Source organism: Rosa rugosa, chromosome 3, assembly GCF_958449725.1.
Source record: "Rosa rugosa chromosome 3, drRosRugo1.1, whole genome shotgun sequence".
Lineage (NCBI taxonomy): Eukaryota > Viridiplantae > Streptophyta > Magnoliopsida > Rosales > Rosaceae > Rosa > Rosa rugosa.
Genome location: NC_084822.1, coordinates 55,171,922 through 55,197,175, shown reverse-complemented (window position 1 = coordinate 55,197,175; position 25,254 = coordinate 55,171,922). Strand labels below are relative to the sequence as shown.

Below are 25,254 nucleotides of genomic sequence, written 5' to 3'. Positions count from 1 at the left end.
TAAATCCTTATTGGCTGGTTTAGTCAAAACAAAAACGGTGCGTTTTGTGCTGTGTGTTTAAGTGCGCGATCATTGTTGGAGTTGCTCAAGAAAAAATTAAACGGAGTCGGAGACCGCGAGGTTCTGATCGACTAGTGCTCCGATTGGTTGCTTCCAAAAGCCAAACAAAGAGAGAGGTAATAAAAACTTACCCACCTTCAAAACGATTCGTTTCGTTCTTGTTTCGCAACGATAAAAGGTTAAAACTACTCCCTTCAAAAAGAGTTTGTAGTGGATCTGTACAATTTTCATGAGTGTGTATTGCCCCGCCAGGTGTTTGATAAAATGCGCAACTGAAAGAAATCGAAGAACATAGCGGCAGCCACAATGTGTCAGATACGTGTTTGTAATGTTTTGATTACCACTCTCTACATTGTCTGGATTGCTATCGGTGGTTCGGGTTTAAGCCATGGAAGCCTGTGAGTGTATCGAAACAACCCCCAATATGTTTCTGCTGACATGGTGTTAGTTTTAACCAAATTTGCTGGCCTTACAGGATAGACAACAAGGTTCTGAATGTTGGGGAAGAGCTATGGAGGGAGACTCTGCCACTACGTATGGGTTCGCGGCTTTACCGGCTTCAAGGGATCAAGCCTGATACTTGGTATGAAGTGAAGATATCATATCCAGCTTCTGTATGTACTTCCCAACTTTTCATGGGGTTCACTTTTGAGTCTTTCACCAGTGCCATTAATTATGTATTTGTTTAACTTTGTATTGGCAAACAGATACCTGCTAGCTTTTCCATACAACTCAAGAGAGGGGACTTGGAATTGCCTTTGAATGGGAACAGAAGATTACTGAACACAGAAAAGCTGATTTTCAAGAGCGAAAATGATCAGGTTCGATTTCGCCACTGAAACTTTTTAATGCATTGTTGCTGCACTATGTAAATATACTTAATTACTGCTCAGGGTGGCATGTATGTGTTGGTGTCGGTGGAGCCTGAGGGGGTTGTTGCCATACCAAATGTGCAGGAGAGGGAGTACATCATTTTCAACATAGGTAATGTGCATTCACTAAATTGAGCTTAATTTAGCGATTAGTATGTTGTGTTTCCCTAGTGCTGAAGAAGATCAAAATGCTTCCTCATATACTTGCTTGCATAACAAAGTTTCATCTCTTGTTGGTAGCAGTTTGTGATGAACTATTGCTGGGGATTCCTCATCAAGCTTGGTGGGTTGTAGGCTTTGTGGTTGTGTGTTTGGTTTTGGCCTTCATCATACCCTCATTTCTTCCACCCTTTTTGTTACGAGCACTCGATCAGAATGCTTCGAAAGATTCTTGAATATGACTCTGACTCGAAACCAGTGGCCGACACCATCAAATTTTGAAGATCATTTCACTGAGGTTCCGAGCAGAGGTATCGAAAGTATGATAAATTTTCAGTTGGCTGCCGTAGATTGTTTTGAATCACTTCTGGGCATCAATGGGGCTTCTCAGTTTTTTCTTTTTCTCTCTTACAAATGATTAGATGAAGTAGACTTGTTAGCTTCAAAATTTCTTCCTCTCTCTTGTTATAGATAGATTGGCACATTATATGTTCAGTTCGGTATGCATTGAAATCAATAGAATACCACTTCGTTTTTCGTTAGTTTGGTAGTGCCAGAAACACTTTTGATTAAGCTAGCTTCACAAATGCGCACAGGCTATGAAAGCAGAAAAGGGGTTTACCATAAACAAGAACTTACACAAACCACATTCAATTACAGAAACAGAAAGAACGTAAACACAAACACAGAAGAAACACCAATGGCCTCATTCTATTACAACAAAACACAGTTATATATGACACTTTCATAGACCAATTTGCATGAAATTAGAGCCCCCATATGCGTCAGCCCTTTTCTTGGCAGCGAGGTAGTCAGATGCGTATTTAATCAACCATGATAGTGCCATAATCGCCACCACGCCACACCCGCCGGAGAAAACCAAACCACTTGCTGCAAGGAAGAGGACTATCCCAGCCGGGACTAGGACCGGACTAAACAGCACTATAACTGGGCTGGCCAAGATCAGGGTCATCACTGTCCCGGTTAAAGTTAACCCGGACAAGACTAAGAAAGTGACACCGATTGCTCCAGTTGTCAAGACCTTGGCAGTGCTGGTCCGGTCGCGTGAGGCCACCGGCTCATTGGGCTTCTGGGAAGAGGCGAATGACCTGATGTTGATCATGGCTACTGCGACTGAAAAGTATGAAGAAGAGTCATGGAATCGAACAAGTCGTATTTGTAGGAGAAGAACGGTCGGTGGTGATGATCTTATCGTGTTTTGTGTGGCTCGATTGGTGGTGGTGGGTTGCATGAGTTGATGTTCATCTGGAGTATAACACGTCGCTACGAGTGAATGGGTGCAAGAACAGGTGGCTGCATGCCTACATCCTAGAATTCACATTAACAACAGATTCTTCACCGTTTTCCATGTACACGCAATTGCCTTGAGAAAGTTTTTCACCTCCAAATTACATCCTCTAGTTTAACACTAATATCAAAACATACATGTCAAAACTCATTCCTTGTTTAACACCTATTTCTATTAAAAATTGTCTATGTCATAGTAATACATGATTTTAAAGAGCTGTTTCAAGTGATGGATTATAAAAAAATCAATCCAATTCTTTTGTAAGAAAAGCATATAAAATCTGTGGATGTGCTTAACCTAAATTGAAGAGACACTATTAGCCTCACTTGCATGGATGTGTATGTATACCGTCAGCTTCATTAAACAGGAGTACTTACATCGGTGTAAACACGCCCATACCATCGTAAGCCTAATGAGGCTTACCCACAGTTAACCTTGCTTGCATGAACGCGGATATGCTCACGATTAACCTCACTTACCATAAACATGCCATAAAACTTCGTAATGTATGCACTGCTTATGAAAGCTGAAAAGGACGTAAACGCAAACCACATTAATTCAATCGCTTGTATCCCCAAAAAACTGCCCACAAACCACGTTCAATTATAGAAAGAACGTCCCTTCACAAACACAACACTTACTCATTGATCACTTTCAAATAAACCCATATATGCGCGAGTGAGCCCTTTTCTGGCGGCCACGTAGTCAGATACGATACAACCATGACAATAACGTAATTCCTGCCACGCCACACCCGCCGGAGAGAGCCACACCAGTCGTTGCTGTGCAGAACAGGACTAGAATCGGATCTAAACACCGCCTGAGAATAAGAATGTACAGTGCAGACATATATATACTCACTACGTAGTACGTACAGTAAGATTTGACTTCACATCCAACCTAGCTTAGGCAATCCAGGTATACTTGCATATATGTATCGACTGAGAGTTCATGGCCGTGTTGCTTTAGCTGTTCCTCATGTTCTTGACATAGGTTATTTCTTTTTTTGGTATATCCTTTATCATCTGATCTATACTTGTTTTAGCACGAACATTGTTTGTTTTTCTTCCTGTAGATAAATTGGCATATTGTGTCAGGTTATGCTTCTTCTTTTTCTTTAGTTTGGTATTCAAGCTGCAACACGTTTCATTAAATTCACAATTGCTCACAGGCTATACATGAAAGCAGAAAATTAACGAGTTTATCAGAAACAAGAACTTACACATAAACCACATAATCTTGCAATCGATGCATTATTACAACGCACATATATATACGTACGCACACACTTTCATAGACCAAATTGAGCGTAAGACCCCCCATAAGTGTAATCCCTTCTGCTGGTAGAGACGTAGTTGGATACATACTTGTACAACCACGTCAGCGCCCCGATGGCAGCCACGCCACACCCGCCGGAGAAAACAAAACCAGCTGCTACTAGGACCACGACTATTGCCGCCGGGACTAGGACCGGACTAAACAGCACTAGAACTGGGGTGGCCAGGATCAGGGCCATCACGGTCCCGGTTAAAGTTAACGCGGACAAGCCTAAAAGCGTGGTGCCAATTGCGCCGGCGGTTAAGAACCTGGTTATGCTAGTCTGGCCCCGTGAGGACGGATACGAGTACTGATCGACGTCGTGCTTGTGATGAAAGTCGGCTGTGGCCATGATCGACGGCGGAGATGTGATTGAGACAATTAGTGATGGAGCCGAGAAGGGTTAGTTCTGTATGTATATGTATAAGAAGCAAAGGTTTGTTTGTTATTGCATGTGAGGTAGCACGCTGGTGATCCTAGACTGTAAACACGTAGCTAGCTAGAAGTGAATGATTGGCATGTCGCGGTGTCATGGCATCCATTTGTCAAACAAAACCAAAGAGAAGATGAACACGACAAGAAGTTAATGGTCGCTTTTGCTTATCGTTATTCTTGCAGATCGTAATACCGTTACGGCGTTATTTATGTCGTTTGTATTTATTTATTTTTTTATCTGAAATGTCGTTTGTATTTTTCTTTTCTTCTTTTCAACAAAAATTCGAACGTACGTGGATGTTCTAGAGACGGATTATAAGATTATTGATCTATATATTCGCATTTGTAGAATAGAAAATACTATCACATGCAGTTCTAGACTCCTATCATGAAATTGATGATTGATATATAATTCAATTTTCTAAACATTGAAGCCTAAATCTTTAGGTCTTGCTCTTTTTTTTTTTTTTTTTTTTTTTTTTTTTTTTTGAAATGGGGCTGATTTAGGTCTTGCTTATCCTAAACAAATCTGTTTAATATTGCTCAAAAGACATTATTCAACCACTTTTACTAGTATTGTGTTTTAATGTTCGGTTCATAATGCTAATCATTTAGGTTTCAGAACAGTATATAATCAAATAAATTGGATCATTTTGTTCCCGTACGTAGCTAGGATTATGAGTAACTGGTATGTTACTGAAAAAGATTTTTGGCAAAACAAAATACATTTTGCAAAGATATCGACTCCTATAGATTTAACTCTGTTCTTCAGGTATTAATTACACAAAAAATTAAAATTAAAAATAAAACATGAAAGCACACAGCTCTACTTGGATGGAATTATAGCAGCTAGAACATGGGTATACTTCATTAACAAACTAAATCACATAAACCACTTAACCCACTCCCACAATGACCATAACCAACCAATCCACCCGAATCTCATTTGCAAGTACTTCCTCACAAGCCTACGCCCCAGATCAAATAAAAACTGCGTCCAATTCATTTTCTTCGACGCGTACTTATACAACAACGATAATGCCCATATTGCACCCACCACCGACGACACAAAACCAGCTCCGACTAGGAGTACGAATATCCCTGCCGGAACCAGAATCGGACTAAACAACACTACAACTGGCGTAACCACGATCAGCGCCATCAAAGTCCCGGTTAAAGTTAACCCGGACAAGAAATATAGCGTGATACCAATCAGTGGCGTAGCCAGAAATATGAATTAGGAGGGTCAGGATTCAAATATTAACGATTAGTCAATTATATTAAATAAATATAAAATTTCATCAAATAACATAAAATTGCATATATTTTTTTTTTATCAATTAAAATTGCATATGTTAATCGTTAAAAAAATTGCATATATTCATTTATATATCATTCTTCTCATAAAAGAAAACTTTTAAATTATTACAATACTCAAACATAACAAATTCCTCCAAACCAATCATCACTTTTTATGATCTTCATGGTGAACAAAACTTGCTCTCTAGTTGATGTCAAAGTCTTCTCTAGGAGAGAAAATTGGAAAAAGACAGATGAATTCTTTAGTGAAATATAGATACAGGCGAGAAAGATGATTTAAGAGAAGAAAAAGTAAAAAAACCTAAATATATATGGATAATCATTGATCAATGAATAAAATATAGTAAAAATTAAAAGAACAGTGGAGCTGTGCAATTGTCCAAGTTGTAGATAATGGGTAAATGGGACAAAACTGTTCTCAACAATTTTGTTCCCTTCCTGTCAGAAGGGTCAAACAACATATTAGAATATAACTTTTGTGTTGGAAATCTCTTGTATCGAAACCAATCAGACTGTTTTCAAAAGCTCAGAAGGGTCATTTGACCCTTCTCGCCCTAGTGTGTCTACGCCACTGATACCAATTGCGGTTGAGCACAAAAACTTGACAGTACTAGCAGTGTCGCCGGATGATAGGGCCGAGTAATCTTCCGGCTTCTGATACGACTCCATCGCCGCCACGATCTCCGACTGTGATCAAACTTCAGCCTTCAACCTCCGTGATTGAGTGACATTTAAGGGGACAATGTACGGTGCATGGGGCGGTAGTGACGGTGAGCTTGAGTTTCTGAGCTTGACACATCACTAGAACTAAATGCGTGGCAGCACACTTGGCGGTTGTAGGCGACTCCACGTGGCGCGCATTGGGGAGATTGTCAGTTTCCTACTTCTCTTGACCGCTTGGTACGACTAGCTTGGCCCACATGGTAGAGGAGCGTCTAAGCGGTGGCAATCACCTGCATTACAGGGAAAAACTGGAGCGTTTTAAACCGTTGATATCTCGGGTTCGTAAATCACAAAGCTGCACACTAGTGTACGAGATTGCACCCAAAAATTTTGAAAATCTTAGGGAGGAGACCAGAAGCGGGATCCCACGTGGCGAGATCTGGGAATTCGACCGTTGCGAAGTACTGGCTTTATTCAATCCCCTTCTTTAGAAATCCCTCTCTCTAATTTCAATTTCCCTTCTCTCTCTTCTCTTCTCTTCTCTTCTCTTCTCTTCTCTCTCTAATGGCGATTGCTGCGGAGAACCAGCCCCAGGAGAAGGTATGAATCGAATTAGCCCCTTCAGATTTCAATTTTTGAAGCCGTTGGGGGCCCGCGAAGAAACCCCCAATTCGAATCCTAGGGTTTTATGTTCTTTCTGGTCATTCGTTTTTTCTTTTAGGGTTAGATAATGGTTTTTGTGTATTCTTTACTGTCCAATTGGGCTCGAAGGAAAAGAATTAGGGTTTTAGGAATTCTAGAATTTTTTTGGTGTAAGGAATTCTAGAATTTATTAATTCGAGGAATCTGGGATTGATTTGTTGGGTGATTGGGTTCGGGTTTTTTAGGGCTTTAAGCTAATTGATGATTGTGAGGAATTTAATTGTGGTTTTGGTTTCTGACAGGGTTCATCGGAGGTTTCGGCGACGGAGACGAAGAGGTGGACCCTCAATGACTTCGATATTGGAAAGCCTCTGGGACGAGGGAAGTTTGGTCATGTCTATTTGGCAAGAGAGAAGAGGGTATGGTCCTTCTTCTTTACTATCGGCATGTATTTGTTCAATTTGCTTCTTCTTAGCTTTTTTTTTGGATTACAATCTTGGTACTTTTCTTAATTATTGTTGATTATGGAATTGATTGGGTTTGTGGGGTTGATCTGCTATAGCTGTTGGATAAATGGAACTGTACTGATTAGTATACATAGGTGATCTACTGATTTCGTAAACTTTTCACAAGAAATGGAGAGAGGGGATGAGATATGTGCTTTCTTATCAAATGATGTGGAATGTCCTTTTGCAAATTTTAAGTTGGAAATGAATGTTTGCTATGCATCATATTGGTGTGGTATCTCTTTGTTTGCCTTCTGTGAATGGGTGTACACAGTTTTTGATATTTATCTATGCCTGAAACAGAGCAATCATATAGTGGCACTTAAAGTCCTCTTCAAGAGCCAGTTGCAACAGTCTCAGGTTGAACATCAGCTTCGCCGGGAAGTTGAAATACAAAGTCATCTTCGCCATCCCAATATTTTACGCCTTTACGGCTACTTTTATGATCAGGTATACTGCTCATAGGTGGTTTATGTTTGCACCAAATTGAACATCTACTTAATGGAACCACATTGGTACTGAGTTACTGACCCTTGTAGTGGAATTGTAATTATTGCAGAAACGAGTTTATTTGATATTGGAATATGCCGCCAAAGGTGAACTATACAAGGAACTCCAGCGGTGTAAATACTTTAGTGAAAGACGTGCTGCTACCGTAAGTTGTTTTTGTGGTTTCTCTGAAATCATTCCCCTTTCACTTTGTCTCTCAATTATTGAAAAAAAAAATGTAAAAATAAAAAAAGACCAGAAATCCTGATCCATGTGGCATTTGCAGTATGTTGCATCATTGGCCCGAGCCCTTATATACTGTCATGGAAAGCACGTAATTCACAGAGATATCAAACCAGAAAACCTTCTCATTGGTCAACAGGTGCTGACTGCCTTTCTTTGCTGTTATTCCTTTTCATGACTTATTGATGCATACTTGTTGCTTATCATGTCAATGTGGATTTTCTTTGTCAGGGTGAACTCAAGATAGCTGATTTTGGGTGGTCAGTGCATACATTCAACCGCAGGCGGACCATGTGTGGCACTCTTGATTACCTCCCTCCTGAGATGGGTATGAAAAAGTGTTTTCTGCAAATGCTAAACGAAATTTGTCTTGATTGTCTTCACTTGCTATGTTACATGTGTTTAATTTCATCCTTGAAAACCGGTCTGTTCATACTGATCTTCTTTCACATGCATTTTGTTTCATTATGTCAAAGAGAACTTTTATGGAAAACTTTTGAAACTTGTTTTGCAAAATCACAATTATTTTTAGCTAACACTCGGGGTTGTGAAACAGTGGAGAGTGTAGAGCATGATGCTAGTGTGGACATCTGGAGCCTTGGTGTCCTGTGCTATGAGTTTCTTTATGGAGTCCCTCCATTTGAGGCCAAGGAGCATTCAGACACATATAGAAGGTAAGGTGTGGATTGCAAAATGATTGAAGATTGTATATAATCATGGCTAAATGGCTCTACTATTTTGTCTTTGCAGGATTGTTCAAGTGGATCTGAAGTTCCCTCCTAAACCAATTGTCTCATCTGCTGCAAAGGACCTTATAAGTCAGGTGCTTTTGTCTACTATGATTTGCAGTTTGCACCTAATCAGTTCAAGTACTTGGTAGTATTCCATTGATTCCTCGAAATAAAAGGGTTGTTGGTAGTAATGCTGGATTATATTTGTCTTATAAATGCAGATGCTTGTCAAGGATTCTTCTCACCGCCTGCCATTACATAAGCTTCTTGAACATCCTTGGATTGTTCAGAACGCGGAGCCATCTGGCGTTTATAAGATCTAAGGGGAGAATGGCAGTGGTCCCTTTATTTTTTTTATGTAACAATCCAATATTATGAGCATCTAAACAATATCCTGTATTGATAAATGATAACAAATTGTTTGTTAATAAAAATTCTTTGTATTAATCATTGTTGTCTGATTTTACGATTCATTAAGAGGAGTGAAACATGTGAAGTTAAGATACTATAAAATGAAACATGGGAGTGTGGATTGTAAAATAAAGTGTAAATTTCAATCCCCTTCATTAATTCGTTTAATACGACTGACCTTGTGCCGCTAAACGATAAGCCAACCCCTAAACCCTTTTCCATTGGGAGTTTCGGGGTTGGCTTGTTGAAATCGGCTACCATGGAATCGATGAAGGGGTCGCCGGAAGAAGGTTTTGGGTTGGGTGGTGGATCGGTTGAGCTGTGCCCCTAAACGACAGGCCAACCCCTAAACCCTAAAGCCCATCGGGGGTTTCAGGGTTCGCTTGTTGAGGTTGTTGAAATCCGCGACCATGGAATCGATGAAGGGGTCGCTGGAAGAAGGTTCGGGTTGGGTGGTGGATTGGTTGAGCTGTGGAGGACTGAGAAGACTTGGCGGAGCATCCTCTAGTTGTTAGGACTCTTTGCGGTGTTTCCCTCTGTATTGAGCTTTTTCTAACCTTCAGCAGATGAACTGAGCTAATTGCACTACCCGCATTGCAGGAAATGTAACAGATGGCATAGCAACAGCTGATATGAACTCTTATACATCCAAACTACTATCAAACTTGAAACATCCAAAACTATCCGACAGAACAAATGGCCAGTAGCAGCACCTGACATAAAAATATGCAATGAACAAGTAATTTACAAATTCGTACAAGGGTGGAGCTTAATTGGATTCAGCTAAATAACATTCCAGAAGCTAGTTTGGCTGCTACCAAATGAGTAAATCTTAAGCAGGAATTCTTCTGATACAACAGCAAACAATTATGCTCCACAGATGATACTAGCAGTAAAAAATGTGAATTCACATCAACATTCCCATCAAGGAAAGATCTGAACTAATGATTCTAACAGAAGGTTTCGAATAAAACAGTCTCATGTTTTCATGTCATGCTAGGAATGTCTTTAGTACTTGCTATCTTTACAATTTTCCCCTTCTAGCAGTTGAGTTGGAGGCTCTTCCTCTTTTTGGACTTCATCAATGTCTTTGGGGTTCAAGAAGCTCGGCTGGTTGGTTGAAGAAAGGAGTCGTGCCCACATCCTATCGGTAATCACAACCTTGTTCTGGCTCTCAGTAATACGCTGTATATCAAAAGTTTAAAAAGATCAATCAGTAAGTCTCAACTTCAAACTCTTTGAGAGCAACATTTCGAATGATACAATATTAACGATGCAGTTAAAGTAGAAGACAAGTGTGACAATAAACAAACTTGTAAGAGGAAGGATAACTATGTGAGTGATGAAAAACCTACATTAAAAGGAATGTAAGAATGTCTTCCATTGACAGGCCCAACTACAAAGCCCGTGAACCCTGCCATTGCTCCATGAACGGCACTTTGAGCCAGCAGTGTGCAGTAGACATTGTCAGCTGCATTACTTGGAATAGCCCTGATCATGTATGTAGGATCTGGAAAACAATTTGACTCGTTAGATAGCATTTTTATACTCATTTAGTGAATTTTGGAATGAGGAATATAAACAATTACGGGAGGTAACCTGAGGCAACTAACCTATATATTTCAGATTAATAGACATCTTTTGTTGTCTTGCAAAGTGATCCTGAAACAGAAGCAAAAAAAATGGCTAGCCAAACAAAAGAAATTCACAGGTCCAGTACAAAGGTATCTACATCAATAATTAATTTCTCAATTGACATCACAGTTCACTTGGAAATGGAAGAACAGAGATCAATTTCCTTTCCTTTTATCTGATTCTTATTCCACCCAGATGAAAGCATGTAGGGGAATGTTTATGTCAATATGACTCTTTCATGATATCATGTGATGCAAAGAAGAAAATATAAGGGATTGCAAGTAATACCTTGATCCTCTGAGATATCCATAACCCAACATCTTGAAGTAGCTTGTTTCCTGAAGCATCTTGCTGGTTCATGGATTGCAAGCTCTCTGAAAGAAGATCCTGTCCTGCTCCCTCAGCCATCACAATAACCATATGTCCATTTTCTTTGAGTCGTCTTTCAATGAACTCAAAAAGTCCACCTCGTCCTTCAAGAAAGAAGGGGGACTCTGGAATCAAACAACAGTCCACATCTCGACTGGCAAGTGTAGCATACATAGCTATGAAACCTGCAACAGGAATTCCCGTTTAAGATGAAAGCTGTATAAGGAATCAGAACATAACTATTACAAAGATTAAGTATTAGGATCAGTATTTGCATGACACTGAAGAAAAATATGAAAATGTAGACATGATAATTACCGCTGTAGCGTCCCATTAGCTTCACAAGACCAATACCATGCTCAATACTTTCAGATTCCACATGAGCTGCACATATGGCACGCTGGGCCTCCTCAACCGCAGTATCAAAGCCAAAGGATCTATCTATAACCTGAATCAAGAAGACAAAAACACTGCATGAAGCAACAAAAGCAGAAAACTAAAATTAGATCATCTGTTCTGTGCTGTGTCTAAGAAGTACCGGTATGTCATTGTCTATTGTTTTAGGAACTCCTACAACAGAAACTTTGAGGCCACGGCGTCTAACTTCCTGCACAATCAGAAGTAACTGCCTCATGAATAGCTCAGACATCAGAAACAATATGACGATATTTTTCCCTGCCTCATGAATAGCTCAGACATCAGAAACAATATGACGATATTTTTCTATTACAAAATTGATGCAAAGCAATGCAATGAACTATATGGGAGGGGGAGATATGTAAATATGTACATATATGATAGTATAGAGAGACTGTATATCGATACATGCACGTCCTGGGGACATTAAACCATGCCTTAGGCACCCAAAAATTACTAACACCAAGGAACCATCAAATAACCCATTCTACCACCATGACCTTGTAAATAGTGACTAATTGTTTTTTTTTTCAAACTAATTATTATGCAGGCTGGACTAGCAAGGTACCTGATACGTTAAGGAACTTAATTTTGATACCAAAGACAGAAATGAGATTGTAACATATACTTCACCAAAATAAGTCAGATGCAGTTTCAATAAATCCGTTAATATTGACCGTAACGATGAGTTTTAAGGTGGCCTCATAAGTAACTACAAAGGTTACATCTAGAAATATATATACATAATGTCCTAATGAGAAGACATCAAAATTGAATCCTTTAGCAGAGAGTAGATTAACCTCAAATATCACAGATGCTCCTTTTTGAGTTCCATCACCTCCAATTATGTAAACCTGTATCACAAGTAGAGAATGCCATGAGAGTCTGTCAGTGTGCCTGAGCTATGAGCTATAATGTTTGAATTTAGAATGTATGGCAAACATCAAGCAGAACAGTTTAGCCTTACATGGTTAATTCCACGATCATGAATGCTGTCAACTATCTTCGAGGTATCATAGCCTCCTCGTGATGTCCCAAGGATAGTACCACCACGTTTGTGGATGTCATTCACAACCCTAGGTGTCAACTCAATAGTATTTCGGGAATAGAAACCACTATATCCTCCCTAATATAGGTCAAACAGAATATGTTAGCGCAAAATAATGAACCTCATGATATGCAAACCACAACTCTTGTAAAAAAAGTAGTACCAAATTTATCCCTTTATTGAAATTATGGAAACAGATTAAACATCGATTTCACCAGCATATATGGTTACTCACATCTATTCCAAGAACCCTGGTGACACCATACATGTGATAAAGTCCACAGACAATTTCCCTGATCACCGTGTTGAGCCCAGGGCACAAACCACCACAAGTCACAACACAGGCATGCACTTCATCCGCCTCAAAATACACCTGAACCAACACACAACCCATCAATGCATGCACTACAAATGCAAAGTGCATTTCTATGTAGTATTACTTCAACAGCATCCAGACAAACATAAAATGTGGTACCTTTTGGCGTGGTCCTGCTCGCCGAAGGTGTGTCCCTCTTGGACTATCCTTGTGCACAACAATCTATAAACAAGTGGAACCAACACAAATTAAGCTCACATATAACTCAGCATTCACTCATTTGTCTTGATCAAAATCAAATCTTCTTGGACATGATCATCTTTTGGTCACTGTAGTCCAATTCTTTTTGGTAACACAGTACTCAAATTGATGAGATCTCAACTGAAATAAATATATATATCTTTTTACGAAAAGCTTAAAATCAGAGTGCTACCTTTTGAGCAACAGTGTCATCTTGGTTAACAAAATATTGCCTGGAAAAAAAAAAAGTTAGGTCTTAAAAGAGTCGCTGTGTACTGAACTGGAAACGAATCAAACCAAAAGCATAGATCATCGTTCTGGAAAACTAGTACGTACTTGACTACAGAGTAAGCAGGATTGATTTGCAGTGGATTGGGATAAGTCTGCAACCAAACGCCGCCAAAATCGATTCAATCATAGTGTTCAAATACAACGACTTCAATGCGAAGACTAAAAGAGTGTGAGTGAGAAAATTACAGGAAGATCGGACAAGTAATCGGCGAGATGAGGCACATCTTCGAGGACGTAACCGGCGTCGCCTTTGACGATCTTCATCTTCAGATCACCGGAAACCGCCATTGTTGTTGTTTCTGGATTTCAATAAGAACCAGCAGCAGCCAAGTAAATTGATTTGGACTAGCAGAAGCGAGGAGTTAAACGTAGATTTGAAAGAGGGATATTTAAAGGCCGCGGAGATTGGGCCCGTGAGGTCCGGAACGCGTGAACGGCACGTGAGTCGTGTTGTTAAAGCTAAACTGGTGGCTGGTTTTTGAGTGGCGGGTTTGGAATAAAGGAAAAGTGGAATGATGCGACGCCGTTTTGGTGCTGGAAAACAGGTGGCGGATTACTGGTCTTTCGTACCTGGTTTTGTTTTTGTCAAGTCCAAGTAGGGACGAGTTCAGTATAATCATGTGCTTTCACATCGGTCTCTCTAGAGTCTAGAATGAGAATATCTAGATGACGAGAACAACGGCTTTGAAATTACGTCGTTGATAATTCGCATGACTAGTTAGTTCTACCGACTAGATGTAGTTCCCTGTCTAAACAAATTTCATAGTTTAAGTTGTTTTTGGCCATGAAACAAAGAAATTACAATCTAAATCTAATATAATTACTGTCAAAATTGTCAAAGTAAAAAGCTAAACTAGCTGAAAGAAGCAAAGCATTGGCCCAAGCTTGAGCTGCTTTTAGATGACTAATTTTAGGCTTTTAGCAATTGTATCGACAAGAAAATTGGCCTCACACCTGACATATGTTTGAAAAAAAACTACTTGAATCTTGGAAGCGAGATTAAGATTTTAATCTTCCAAGGAGCTTGGCAAGCAGCATATATACTATCAAAGAGAGCTATCGTTCAGCCGCTTCACGTATTATTTACAAAAACTGTATTGCCCAAAGGGGGCATGCTGCAAGAGCGTAGGTGAGTGGTTAGCGTAGGAGGCGTGCCTTTGAATCTCCTTCAACTTCAATATTGGTGAAACCATGAATTAAGGCTACCTGTAAACCAGCTCTAAGGCCATGTTTGGTTTGCGGAATTAGGGCCTTGAGAAAGGAAAGTCATTCATTTTATGTGTTTGGGATGGCAGAGGAAAGGAAATTTGGGGGGAGGGGAGGGGGGGGGTTATGGTACTCCCCACCCACCATAGGATTCACTTTCCCTCCTAGTTTCCTGCAATTATTACAAAAATATATGACCATATCCCTGGCCTTTTCAAACACTGGAAAGGAAAATTGATGGGAATTGCAATTTCCCATGCCAGTGGAATTGATTTCCTCTCATTTCCTTTCCGCGAACCAAACAAGGTCTTCCGCATACTGCAGTAAGAGCATTTTTAGCAAACTCTCTATTTTGGCTTTTTAGCTATTTTGGGGAGCATGTTTAGCTTTTTATATATTTTAGCAGCTGCATCAGACTCCTAAGTGGCTCTCTATTATAACTTTTAGCTATCTCGCTCCTAAGAGCATCTTTAGCAATGCTAGCCATTTTTTAGTCAAATTTTAGCTAAAGTAGCTAAAAAGTTATTTTAGCTAGCCACTTTAGAATTACGTCTGCATCAATGCTCTCTATTTTAGCTAGTTTTGAATTTATATTATTTTTTAAATGAATATTAAATAGTTTAAATGTATTTACAAATTACATAAAATAACTTAAAATGAATGTTTTAAATTATAGAGAGCCTCATCCCGCTCTCTATATTTAGGAGCGAGATAGCTAAAAGTTATAATAGAGAGCCACTTAGGAGTCTGGTGCAGCTGCTAAAATAGATAAAAAGCTAAACATGCTCTCCAAAATAGCTAAGGAGCCACAATAGAAAGTCTGCTAAAGATGCTCTAAATATACTAATATAGAGAGCGAGATGAGACTCTCTATAATTTAAAACATTCATTTTGAGTTATTTTATGTAATTTATAAATATATTTAAACAATTTAATCTTCATTTAAAAAATAATATAAATTGAAAACTAGCTAAAATAGAGAGCAATGATGCAGACGTATTTCTAAAGTGGCTTGCCAAAATGATTTTGATTTTTTAGCTACTTTAGTTAAAATTTGACTCAAAAATGGTTAACATTGCTAAAGATGCTCTAAGCACATAAGTGATTCCTAAATTCTTGAAAGCAGCTAAAATAGGATTACCATCATCATTCCGAAAAACAAACCCAGCAGTACTTTGATTGTTTTTCAACAACTTTACGTCGAATTTTCCTAAAAGCTTTTGTATATAGTTTTAATTCTTTCCTTAAAAAAAAAAATTAAATAAATAAAAAAATGCACGGACTCTTCTCGGCCCAACCAATTACTTGAAAATGAGTTTGGTCCACCGAAGAAAATTGAACTTGTTCTAGAGTCGTGGACTTCTTCTCCAGGCCAATAGAGTCGTGGATTTATGGCTCTCCGAAAAAGGCCAAACAAGTCCATTTACATTCGCTTCGGCTTTAGTCCATAAAAAAGGGACAACTCACACCTCGCCACGTAGCTTGGCCGTGACAGCAGAGCTGTCGTCTTAGAAAAGCGAGCAAGCGTCACCAAAATTCTTACACACCCCATTTAATTTCTCATAAATCTTCGCACCTTCCATTTCCATCGACTCTCTCTCTCTAGAACCATCATCTCTCTCTCTCTTACACACCCCAAAAAATCAGTGAAGGAAAGCCAAGAGAAGACCAAAACGATGTCGTGGCAGCAGTACGTGGACGAGCACTTGATGTGCGAAATCGACGGCAACGCCCTCACGGCCGCGGCCATCCTCGGCCAAGACGGCAGCGTTTGGTCCAAGAGCGCCAACTTTCCTCAGGTTCCTTCCACTCATTCGTCTCTACTACTTCAAGTTTAAGCTCTAGAATTTACTTCGTCTCTGGATCTGATTTGTTAGCTAGGTTTCAGTATGATCTGATGATCAAGCTTTAGAAAAATCACTGATGAACTCAAATTTGAAGTGTTTGTGTTGTTATTGATATGAGAATTTGATGTTTAGAATGGGAATTAGGTTAGCTAGAACAGATTGATAGGTTTATTGTGTATGCGATTTTTGTTGGATATGGTTTATATTTGGATTATTGTTGATCGGAGCTATTGGTTGTGTGGTGTTGTAGTTTAAGCCGGAAGAGATTGCGGCCATTATGAAAGATTTTGATCAACCCGGAACGCTTGCCCCCACTGGATTATTCCTTGGAGGGACTAAGTATATGGTGATTCAAGGTGAAGCCGGAGCGGTAATTCGTGGAAAGAAGGTAAGGTTTTAGTATCCTGATGTATATATCTCCTATGTATGCGTTTTGAATTTGGATGGAAAATATGCAAGAATGCGTTGATTTATGGCTCGATTCTGAAATGGTATATTGAATAGTAGTGCTTTGTTTACCTGGCATGCTCTCGTGACAAAATAGTGAGAATTAGAAACCGCGTGATAGATGTGTTTGTCACGTTGTGTATTTCGTTTGACTTGATATATATGCTCCATACCAGGGCTCTGGTGGCATTACTGTTAAGAAGACCAGTCAGGCCTTGATCATTGGCATATATGATGAGCCTTTGACTCCTGGGCAGTGCAACATGATAGTTGAAAGGCTGGGCGATTATCTTATTGAACAGGGTCTGTAATTGCACTGGTAAGTTGATGATTTCTCCATTTCCTTGAATATTCATGGTTTTTTGGAGGAAGGGTTAGTTTGCGTAACTAAATTAACTGTGTTTTTGTTTTTTTTGGTACAGTACGTTACTATTTCATGGTGAACTAGGAGTGAGAACGAAGTTGTTGCTGCTTGGAATGTGATGGATTATGTGTGAGCCATTTGTTCTGGATTGCCTTTGTGAATGATAGTATCTGGATTTTACAGTTAATATTTTACTGGAGTTATTGACTTATTTCTATACTGTTCCGCTGAAGCGTATGTAATTGAATTTGTCTTCTTGGAGATACCATGAACGTATGGCTTTGTAGTAGTTTGTTCCATCAGAAATATGACTTGGGTGTAAAATATGAAACATTCTGCTTAACCTTCCTTTTCACCGTCTGCTGAAGATGTTTACTATTCTTGAGAAAGTGGATTTGCCATAATGGGATTTGGAGAGCCAAAAGTTTTGTCGGTTAAATCGTGTATGTTAGGCATAATTTGGTTTCTGTATCAGTAGTCATTGCCCGAACATTTTCCATATTTGAAATGATGGAATTGACCGTCTCGCACGAAAATTTCAAGCTCAATGATTCTAGAGATTAATTTTGTCGTGTAATGGTCGTTACAAACTCGTGAATCTTCACGCTAAAATTGTAGTTACGGGACTAGTGCTGATAAGCCCAAATGCAATGGCCATCACAGCCAAAATTGTAGTTCCGGGACTGGTGCTGATGAAGCATCCTCTTCTTCTTCGACTGTGTAATGAAGCACCGGATCTGTTTGTAAACTTTGTATCCAGCTAGCTTCATCTTCCTCCTTAGAGCAAGTTCACCGGGCTTGATTATGCCCGGGCTCCACGTCAAAAAGTGACCAAAGTCACCAAAATCTAACTATTGAAGCTTCCACCGGGCTTGGGCAAGCGAACAGTGCGTGGCCTAGGACACGAGCTCGGGCAGCAGGGTGACTGAGGGCGTGACCCAGGGCTCCAACGTGGCCGAAGAGGACAGACGCGCTAGGACAAATGCATGTGGTTCACTAGCTTGGAGCGTAGTGCCGAGAAACCCAGATGCGCGTGAAGTGCAGGTTTTTGTCATGTAGCGGCAGTGGGGGGCCGACGTGGCAAGTAGCCATTGGTCTCCTTTGGAATTTGAATGTAAGGTCCACAGATCTGGACCGTTGTTTTGTTTAATTATGGACCTATGAACTAGGTTTGCAGATAAAAAAAAAGGGGCAGAAAAAAAATTTAGGGAAAAGTATAAATACCTCACCTCCTATTTTACCTCTCACACAAAAATGATGTAGTGTAAAAGCATCTCCAACAGCTTCCCTATAATTTCTCTATTATAGGGAAGCAAAAATTAAAATCTCCAAAAAAAATTCTGCTCCAACTCCAACAGATTCTCTATTTTACAGATTCCATAATTTAGGAATCCTTTCCTAAAATTTTGCAGATTGCTGTAAATATAGGGAATTTTGTTTTCTCTCTCATCACTATCTCTATTTTAGGGATAATTATAGGGAATCTGTTGGAGCAAAACAGCTAAATTTTTCCCTAAAATGGAGAAAAATCAAGATATAGGGAAACTGTCGGAGTTGCTCTAAAGATCATGTCTATTTATTGAAATTTTTCATGCAGATAAAAGTCGGTAGATTTTCACTCTTTTAAAAACAAATTGTCGGTTGTGTACATAAGACTTAAGTTATTAAAAAAAAAAAAAAAAGACTCGTCGGTGGATATATCATTTTTTTATCCATAAATTTTTTTTTGGTTGGATTTCCAAATTGTTTATCAATACTATTTATTTATATCATACATTTCTCATTTTCAAAAAAAAAATTAATAAAATATTCGATGAACAATAACTGACTGGTGAGTGGTGACCCTGACCCAACGGGTGGAAGGAAAGATCCAGTGGCAGTGAATAGTTTCCTGCCCTGGTGACCCAACGGGTGAACTTGCTCTTAGTCTCTAAACTTCGGGCATATTTTGTTGAGTAGAGGATAGATAAATCTCCTGTGGACTCATGAGCTATGTTATCCACCTCTGTCCAACTACGGCTAGGGGTCTTTGTTACTCCCTAATTTCACCCTGTCTGCCTACACTATTGCATCATCAAGCCTGTTCAGTGACTATGCAATACAAATGAGATACAATTGAGTAACTTTGCAACCGGAACTTCTACTACACACAAACACACATGATTCTATGGTGGTCGAGCATTGTAACGGCTTTACAGCGCATCACTTGCAATTTGGTGTACAGTAGCTGATGGGTCACTGTACTAATACACAAAATTAAAAATTAAAGGACCCCTTTCTCCCAACGAGAGCTGCTTTAACATTTTGACATGGATCCTTTACACCAGTGATCAAAAAGTTCGTCAAGAAGAACCTGCATGAGTCTAAGCATCTTTGGCACATCGAGAACTTGGATGCTCTAAGCAGTTCCAATCCCTCGAGTGAAATCTGGAGAATAATCCATGTCCGAGATAAGCTTTGTGGACTCGCGGATTGGCATCCTAGAATCAGCAGGATCACTAATACCATCATCAAAGAGCGTGTCAGAATTCCTATATATTTGCTTTTATCCTTGTCACCTCCTCTCCTTATGGAGTGAAACAAAGCATGGACTGTATTCGATCAGCAGCATCACAGAAATTGCATCGAGTCTGAATAATTTTAGTTTTCTTGAAACTCTCCTTTTCTTGATTATAAAAGACCACAACCCGATCATTATATATCATAAGGATTTCACCATCACTGAAGAACATAATTGTTTCATAAATATCACGGAAGTGATCATACAGGAAATCAGTTATATACGTACAAGTTTTCAATGACAAGACTTTTAGTCCAAGACTCTCGGACACCATTTATAATCCTTCACAAACCAAATTTCAAATTCGTGCTCATCAACACCAACCACAGATAATGACAGACAACTTTCCCAAACTCCTAACCTGAAACAATCATATTGGGAGCAAGACCTCAAACGATCTTCAGAAGGCAAAAGTAGTGGTCGAAATTGTTCAGTTTCGAAATCGAAAGAATGTATAACGTGAGAACCATTTAAACCCATGAGAAGCCAATGAAGAGTTACATGCAGAAGAGAATTGCATGGTGACATGTCATCAATCATCAGTAGGAGCATTTCCAATGCTTCTACAAACTCCTGTACCAATTTAGCCTCAAGGTAATCGCTACACAAGTTTGGACGAAAGGTATCCAACAGCTTGTACTGATTGGTTTGGACGCTAAAACCAATTCCAAAAAAAGCTCCAGGTTGCTGGTCCTTATGATAAGCGGTGGAATGGTAATAGACTCGCTCAAAATGGGATTGCACATGTAAGAAACAATCTCATTTAGAACCAGACCTAGACAAACAAACTAATTAAGCCGTCGCACGAGTTTATCAGAACAAATTCAGTATTGGGTACGCTGTTTTTAGGAGTAAAAGTCATTTTCTGCTCGAGAAAATCAGAACCACCGTCAGCAGATTTTTGTGCCTAAACGAAATGAAGCCTCTTTGAAATATTTCTACTGAGATTAGAGCGGAGCTGGTACAAGATTCCAACGGGTGATCTTGAATGGTGGAGAAGAACAAAACGAGGGTCGGAATTTATAAGAAGCCATGCTTTGGAAACGCACCTGCAATTGAATAGGGTTTTGGCAGAGAGCCTTGAGAGAATGTCGACCAGTAAATCATCAGGAAGGTGTTCGAATCTGCACGGCTCATCTCTATGCCTCTTTGCAGCTGATACCTGCTCAGTGTGTCCCTTTCTTTCTTCTCTTGGCAATCAGCATTACTTGTTTTTTTGGATCGAATTAGCGGCAATGGAAAAGAGAGCTGTTTGTAGGGTTTCAAAGGTCAGGCTGGGTTTTTTTCTCATGAAAATTAAAGGGTTTTTTATAGTGCTCTTCCCATCTTCCCACCGACTTTTCTAATTCCATTTCTACCAATTGCGTCATTGTTATTGCTTTTTAAATAACTATCGATTCATCTTTTGATCCAATGAATAATATAGTTATATATGAAGGTCTATCCATGTAGCTTGACCTGCCATTATTAGGCTAGTGATTGTCTATGGGGTCATTGATATACATCGCCAACAAAAAATAAATTCAATAATACAGCACACATTTAGACAGCAACTAAACTATTTCTCACTTCAGAAACATTTAAGAAGAAAAAATAAACATTCTATCATAAATTGGACTATGGTATACTCCTGTATAAGGTAGATGTTCGCAAAACAAAGAACACCACCACTGCTAGCTGTACAGCCTGTACTTTGTAGATTCCTTTTGGTTACACAATCATAAGCACCCTATGTATTTTGTATTTTTTGTTTGTGCTAAGAAACAATGCAGTTGGTTTGCATATTTAGATTGATAAGAATGACATTAGTAAAACATATATGCTAGACTGGAGAAGTAAGCTTGTAAAATTAGGAGAAAATCATAACAAATTAAGAAAAAGCAAAAAAAAGCCTGGGGTTAGAAAATACCAATAGAAATTTCATAATAACTAGGAACTTCAAGTTTAAACAGTACAAGCTCTGAAGCTAGGATTGGTCCAACAAATTAAAAAAAAAAAGAAAAAAAAAACAGACTAGGCATTAGGTGCATGTTGTTTTGGTAGTATGATACATGGTTACTGTCACGCTAGAACAAAAACAAGCAGCCTTTTTCCCATCTCTGCCAAGGACCAAAGCCACAACAACCTTCTCAGTTACAATAACTTCCACACACTAGCTAGTAATTGAAATAAGAACAAAGTCACAACAACTTTCACACAAGTGATTGAAAAATTGTGAAGTAGAACCGGCATGCATGAGTTGAAGAATCCTTACAAATTAGCAACTCCTTCATTGTGAAAACATAATATCCTTAGTGCACGTGCCAAGTAGTAGAAACCTTAAATGAGTAGCATCTCGATCAAAACCAGCAGAACCATGTACTACTCCACCAAAGAGCTTGTCCGATTTCCTATCCTCTCATCTTCCTGACCTCCTCTCCTTCAAATAAACTGTGAAGTGATGCAAAGCAGGGACTATATGCAACTGAGTGAAAGGAGTTGCACCGAGTCTGAATGATTTTTGTTTTTTTGAAAGTTTTTGTTTTCAGATTATAAGAAACTATAATCCGATCATTATAGACCATTAAAATTTCCCCATCCCTCAAGTACATAACCGGTTCGTAAAATTCAGTTTCAATGCGCTCAGTTGGAAACATGTTTTCAACGACAAGAGCTTTTATCCAAGACTCCTGCACCCCATACTCCTTCATAATCCACAAGTCAAATTTGGTAGCATGTACATCAAACACACAATATGAGAGACCACTCTCCCACACTCCCAAACTTATACCACCTCTGTTAGACTTCAACTTCAACTGATCACTTGAGGGTGGCGGCTGTGCTTGAAACTGTTCTCTTTCAAAATTGAAAGAATGTATCAAGGAAGAACCTCTAGAATCGATGGGAGCAAAATGAATAGCTCCATGCAGAAAAGAATTAAAGGGTAATATAGCCTTGTCAGTAGGAGCATTTCCAATGCTCCTCCAAACTCCTGAGCCGATAGTGTATACTTCAGCCTGACGGTTATTCGTATAATTACACCAATCTGGAGAAAATATTCGCAACAACTTGTATTCATTTGTCACTGAGCTAAAACCAAGTGCAGCAAAATCTCCCCATTTCTTATTTCTAGCGAGAGGAACTTTAATGTACTCGTGCAAAAGAGGATTACACACAATCAAAGAGCTCTCTTCTTTATATATACCCAGACAAACAAACCAAACCGTTGCAGGAGTTCACTACTGTAAATACATCAACGGGTGCAGTGTTTTTAGTAGTGAAGGTCAATTTTTCCATGAGCAAATTATCAGAACCAGCACACTTATCTACCTGAGTGAAATGCAGTCTCCTAGCAATATTTTTATTATGGGGAGTACTACGGATCTGAATCAAGATCCCAGAGGCAGATCTTGAATGGTGCAGACGGACAAAACGGGGTTCAGAAATTACTAAAAGCCAGGCTTTACAAACAAACTTACAATTCCAGATGGTCTTCACCGGGAGCCATGACAGAATCTCAATGAGTAAGTCATTTTGAAGGTGTTGGATTATGCAAGGTCCGTCAGGTTCCCATTTCTCTTGGATGATCGGTGGTGCTTCGGGTTGCCTTGGATAATCCCCTGAGCGGTCGCCTCGGTTTCTCTTTGCAATCGGCACTTTGGGTGGTTTTGTTTTGTTTTTGCTGAAACTGAGTACCGGAGTAGCTGGCACAAGAGGGGAGCTGTTCTTAGGGTTTCAAGACCCACACTGGGATTGGGATTTCTCTTCCTTTTTATTTGAGTAGGTTTATATGGAAACCATTCATGGTGTCTTTTTATTTTCTCCAGGTGCCAACCATGCTATAGCTTGTTCCAATAAATTAATAATTACGTCATTATGACTGTTGCAGAACTATGAACTTGTATCAATCTACTAATTAATAACATGAACAAAGGATATATATATATAAAAATATATATACAGATTTGCTCACCTAAGAGACAGTTTTAAGGGACTGTGGATTAATCTGGCTTTGCCAGGCTTTCGCCGCAATGTCGGTGCAGGTGTCCTGGCGCTGGGATACCACTGCATGGGTGTGTGAGTTACTAACAACTAACCCGATCAAAAAAAAAAAAAAAAAAACAGTTTTAAGGGACTGTGAGGGACAAATGCATCTCAACCACATTTATTAATAAATATAAAAGTAGAAATTATAACAACTTAAAACTGTGCATTTATTTTCAGCCGTCAGATTCACTTGTCCCTCACAATCCCTTAAAAACTGTCCCTTAGGTGAGCAAGTATTTATATATATATATATATATATAGAGGGTTATCTAGGGCTTTTTCTTTCCTCGTGGACAAGGTGGAGATTTTTCGTTTTCGTACGTTGGCATGGGACGAAACTTTGAGTGCGGACAAAGTTACCAACACATAACGGCTGTCAATCAGTAATCGCGTGTTGAAATTCTTTTAATCGGATAATCATCCAAAGAACTCAAATAAGAAGCATAAATACTTGTTCCGCTTATATTTTCTAGATTTGGATATCACGTAAATAAAGTTGTTGACTTTTTATGTTTAAGGACTATAAAAACAACATTACTGCTTTATTTCCTTAATTTATAAATGATTTAAATAAACCGAGTGTCTTAACTTCGTATATGTGAGCGATGTTGATGTCTATTTATGAGAGTATGAGACATTATGAGGTTCATCGAACTAGTTATAATACATGGATTCATTTAACTAATGAGACCTGTTATATAAGTGGTGGCTGGCTGATGAAGTAGGAAAGGTGGTCAGACGTTAACATGAGGGTTAACATCGATTGGCACGACAACCGTAACTAGGTGTTAAAAATTGAGCAGAATGGACATGTATCTTTGTATCTCAAGATAATAATAATAATAAAAAAGATTATCAATTTGAGTCAAGCCCTTTCTGGATTTTGCTTTTAGATATTAGTGATTTGAAGTTGAGCTCATCTTACGATTTTATTTGGATTGGATTTAGTTTGCAATTTTGATTTTGGGAGAAGAAAATGGATATGATGTGCAGTTGGGGAGGGGGCGGTTTTGAGATTCATGGTGGGTAGTGGGAGCTTGTGAGCAGAGATTCATGGTGGCCGACCGGTATTCATGGTGGCTGGTAATGAGAGAGAGAGAGAGAGAGGAGGTTTCAGATTTGAGTGGGGAGAGAAAAAAAATTAGAAATTAAATTAAATTTGAAATGTCCATTTTACCCTTCTTGTGGGTTCAAAATCAGATATGTGGGACCTCCTTGTCGGCTCCAGCTCAGCGAATGACGTCATCTTTGGAGTCAAATTCAAATTTTGGACGAAGTTGATGCAATTTGGGAGATCAGGGATGAGTTTGATTAAAAAAAAAAGAAGAGGG

The 25,254-nt window shown here is 39.1% G+C and overlaps 4 protein-coding genes across 4 annotated transcripts; 3 read left to right on the top strand and 1 right to left on the bottom strand.

Annotated features, from left to right (window-relative positions):
• The first annotated feature begins 38 nt into the window (after positions 1-38).
• On the top strand, positions 39-1,633 carry LOC133740040 (uncharacterized). The gene is made up of 6 exons (XM_062167871.1): positions 39-176; positions 313-458; positions 536-674; positions 768-881; positions 954-1,044; positions 1,176-1,633. The coding sequence occupies exons 2-6, from the start codon at positions 367-369 to the stop codon at positions 1,325-1,327; spliced, it is 588 nt and encodes a 195-aa protein (XP_062023855.1). The 5' UTR covers positions 39-176; positions 313-366; the 3' UTR covers positions 1,328-1,633.
• A 4,951-nt stretch (positions 1,634-6,584) lies between these two features.
• LOC133736688 (serine/threonine-protein kinase Aurora-1) lies at positions 6,585-9,193 on the top strand. Its single transcript, XM_062164281.1, has 9 exons — positions 6,585-6,735; positions 7,080-7,196; positions 7,587-7,733; positions 7,843-7,938; positions 8,059-8,154; positions 8,247-8,343; positions 8,572-8,689; positions 8,766-8,838; positions 8,968-9,193. The coding sequence occupies exons 1-9, from the start codon at positions 6,700-6,702 to the stop codon at positions 9,067-9,069; spliced, it is 882 nt and encodes a 293-aa protein (XP_062020265.1). The 5' UTR covers positions 6,585-6,699; the 3' UTR covers positions 9,070-9,193.
• A 654-nt stretch (positions 9,194-9,847) lies between these two features.
• Positions 9,848-13,844, bottom strand: LOC133736687 (ATP-dependent 6-phosphofructokinase 6). Its single transcript, XM_062164280.1, is given in 14 exon segments — positions 9,848-10,171; positions 10,173-10,342; positions 10,513-10,667; positions 10,771-10,819; positions 11,081-11,346; positions 11,480-11,609; positions 11,700-11,768; positions 12,379-12,432; positions 12,546-12,704; positions 12,862-12,999; positions 13,102-13,164; positions 13,376-13,415; positions 13,519-13,565; positions 13,660-13,844. Coding segments are annotated over 14 exon segments (1,470 nt in total). The 5' UTR covers positions 13,762-13,844; the 3' UTR covers positions 9,848-10,143.
• Positions 13,845-16,220: 2,376 nt separating this feature from the next.
• Positions 16,221-17,686, top strand: LOC133740234 (profilin). The gene is made up of 4 exons (XM_062168171.1): positions 16,221-16,478; positions 16,777-16,914; positions 17,150-17,292; positions 17,396-17,686. The coding sequence occupies exons 1-3, from the start codon at positions 16,356-16,358 to the stop codon at positions 17,282-17,284; spliced, it is 396 nt and encodes a 131-aa protein (XP_062024155.1). The 5' UTR covers positions 16,221-16,355; the 3' UTR covers positions 17,285-17,292; positions 17,396-17,686.
• The last annotated feature ends 7,568 nt before the right edge of the window (positions 17,687-25,254 follow it).

Excerpts from the sequence above, each read along its gene's own strand:
- LOC133740040 (XM_062167871.1), top strand. The coding sequence starts at position 367 with ATGTGTCAGATACGTGTTTGTAATGTTTTGATTACCACTCTCTACATT. Across the intron at positions 459-535 it reads GGTTTAAGCCATGGAAGCCT|GATAGACAACAAGGTTCTGA; the intron begins GTGAGTGTATCG and ends CTGGCCTTACAG. Across the intron at positions 675-767 it reads AGATATCATATCCAGCTTCT|ATACCTGCTAGCTTTTCCAT; the intron begins GTATGTACTTCC and ends ATTGGCAAACAG.
- LOC133736688 (XM_062164281.1), top strand. The coding sequence starts at position 6,700 with ATGGCGATTGCTGCGGAGAACCAGCCCCAGGAGAAG. Across the intron at positions 7,939-8,058 it reads GTGAAAGACGTGCTGCTACC|TATGTTGCATCATTGGCCCG; the intron begins GTAAGTTGTTTT and ends TGGCATTTGCAG. Across the intron at positions 8,155-8,246 it reads ACCTTCTCATTGGTCAACAG|GGTGAACTCAAGATAGCTGA; the intron begins GTGCTGACTGCC and ends TTTCTTTGTCAG.
- LOC133740234 (XM_062168171.1), top strand. The coding sequence starts at position 16,356 with ATGTCGTGGCAGCAGTACGTGGACGAGCACTTGATGTGCGAAATCGAC. Across the intron at positions 16,479-16,776 it reads AGAGCGCCAACTTTCCTCAG|TTTAAGCCGGAAGAGATTGC; the intron begins GTTCCTTCCACT and ends GTGGTGTTGTAG. Across the intron at positions 16,915-17,149 it reads CGGTAATTCGTGGAAAGAAG|GGCTCTGGTGGCATTACTGT; the intron begins GTAAGGTTTTAG and ends GCTCCATACCAG.